General features: G+C 47.3%; 1 protein-coding gene across 1 annotated transcript in view; it reads right to left on the bottom strand.

Annotated features, from left to right (window-relative positions):
* Positions 1 to 2500, bottom strand: part of sorbs2a (sorbin and SH3 domain containing 2a) — a 79836-nt gene that overhangs the window by 31898 nt on the left and 45438 nt on the right. Inside the window, 2 exon segments of the mRNA XM_042056631.1 lie at positions 284 to 459; positions 1963 to 2107. Of these exon segments, the coding sequence (XP_041912565.1) occupies positions 284 to 459; positions 1963 to 2107 (321 nt within the window).

The following is a 2500-nucleotide window of genomic DNA, read 5'->3' as shown; positions in this document are numbered from 1 at the left end:
TACAAACCCAACACACAAAAAGGGCAAAAAAGGACAGAGTGCCTGCGGCTATCCCTGCCATCCAGCTGACCAACTCTACAAAGAATCTGCCCTAGTGTACATATTCACACCACACACACACACATGGTCTTTTCTGTAGGCACTTCAGAGAGGAGATGCTGTATAATCCAAGACAATGGGAAGTACCAGGGCATGCCTTTGGTGGCAGGTAAAGCAAGACAGGAGATGGAGACTATCAGGTCATTCAACATGTGTCTAGCAGATGCCCGGCTGGCACTCTCACCGTTCGGATGGCGATGGGGATTCCCGACTCATCCACAGGGCCGATGCCCTCGTAGTGTGGCGCTTTGATGACGGACACCTTCTTCTCTTCCTCGGAGAAGCGAGCGATGGGCACTGTGCTGCTGACTGTGGTCTGACCCGTCACCACTGACTCACGCATTACAGACTCAGATGATTCTGCAGGAGAGAGAGAGAGAGAGAGAGAGAGAGAGAGAGAGAGAGGGAGAGAGAGAGGTAAGAAAGAAAGAGAGAGCAAGAGACAGAGAGGTAAGAAAGAGAGAGAGAGAGAAAGAGAGAGAGAGAGAGAGAGAAAGAGAGGTAAGAAAGAGAGAGAGAGGCAGAGAGAGGTGAGAGAGAAAGTATGTGTGTATGTGGGGGGGGGGAATGAGGAAAGACATGATGGAGAGAAGGAGATGGAGGAAGACAGATTGAACACAGAGGAAAAAGGGAAAGACGGACAGAATATGAGGAAATACTCTGGACAAAGCTGAGAAATGCCAGACAAAGCTGCAGACGTGTTTGTACTGTCTGGGAGGGAGAGAGTGCAGGGGGGCCTAAGCAGAGGACAGCAGAGTGGAGACACCTGTCTCCTGGAGCCCCATGATGGGGACGGACAGAAGCGCTGGCGCAGCACTGGCCCGTCCTGACCTCTCACGGGCCCAGACAGAGCAACTCTACTCACACGGAACACACAGAAGGGCGCTCAGGGGTCAAGGCAACACTAGCTTTAGCGTCAGAGCCATCACACTAGGTACACCAATTGACAAAGCACACTGCTTTAGCGAGAGAAAGATTGTCCTGACACTATGTTGCAAAAAGCAAAAAAGAAAACATAAAATCAGAATCTTTTCCTGGGACAAATGTTGTCCTAGAATAGGGAAATTGCACCTAGAATAGGGAATAGGAAAAGTACCTAGAATAGGGAAATTGCAGTCTATCCTATAGAGCAGAATTGACAATGAACTATAGACCTCAGGCTTACATCAGTTAAGATTTAGATGACTCTGTGAGTGATTAGCAGCCACACTTTCTACAGTCAATCAGCCAGATGCCACCCTCATCTCCAGCTGTGCTCAGCTATCGATTAAGTTGGTCTGCAAATGGGTACGAATACAGTGTACATATCCCAAGAATGTTCTCCTTGCCAATAATCCCCCTCTCTAACAAGGCATGTGCCTCACAAGTCCATTACTAAGAAGCAATAAAGATCAGAGGGATCAATAACAAGAACACAGGAAGTGATGCGCTTTTCAATGGAACTTGGCAGGGTTTCGCACTCAGTCTGATTGCTCGTCATAAACAACAATAATCACCTGGACTCGCTCGGCTGGCCCTGACAGGCTCACTAAAGTACATTTCATTTGATGGATATGCATGGATATGCTGAAGGCCAGGGTATTTCACTAAGGGAAATCCTGTGATTCCCCTGTTTTTCACTGAATATTGTATTGATTTCTGATCCTATCAATTACCTACTGATGTAACCAAAGACATATATGAAATCAGTTCAAAACAGTGAGGGTACATATGATTAAAAGAGACAAATGACACAGGGCTGCTGGTTGGGTGCATCCATAACAGAGCCCCATGCGATTCGCTTTTCCATTAGCTCCTAGTTACAGATACTGCTGTGAGAGAGTGGGGATGAGAATGGCAAGCCGCTCGCCCACCCAGGCTCACCTGAGCTGCGGCTCTGCTGGACCCGCATCATGCCTGGGCTGAGTGTGGGGGGAGGAGGAGGGTAGGCTGGAGGAGAGAAGGGCCTCTGGGGGACACTTGGTGGGCTGCTTGCATGGGTAGAACTCCCATTCATGGCCATTTGACCCTGAAGGACAAAGAAGAAAATAATGCACTATAGAATCCACATCAATGGAATTGGATTATGGGAGACGTAGTTGATTTAAGAGCACTGAAACGGGGGAGTCTGTGAGCTGGTGAGACCTACAGGACTACAAGCATTAGTGCATCAAGAAGACACTGTCAATTTACACAGAGGACATCAAGTTAATCATAAACGTACAAAACATTTGCCAAGCAGTGTAGACAAAAAATTCCATTTCATTCCACATTCCAAACAAATAAAAAGTGCTCCAGCTGGATGGGCGGAACATGTAGGACAGAGACAGATGATGTACACAGTCCTGAACACAGTTAGGTTAATAGGATTACTTCTATGTTACCACCAGGCTATAAGGAAGTGTTATTGACTGTGTTTACA

The sequence above is a fragment of the Alosa sapidissima genome, chromosome 1, assembly GCF_018492685.1.
Source record: "Alosa sapidissima isolate fAloSap1 chromosome 1, fAloSap1.pri, whole genome shotgun sequence".
Lineage (NCBI taxonomy): Eukaryota > Metazoa > Chordata > Actinopteri > Clupeiformes > Clupeidae > Alosa > Alosa sapidissima.
Note: the sequence above shows the minus strand (reverse complement) of the source record. Positions and strands in the feature narration are given on the sequence as shown.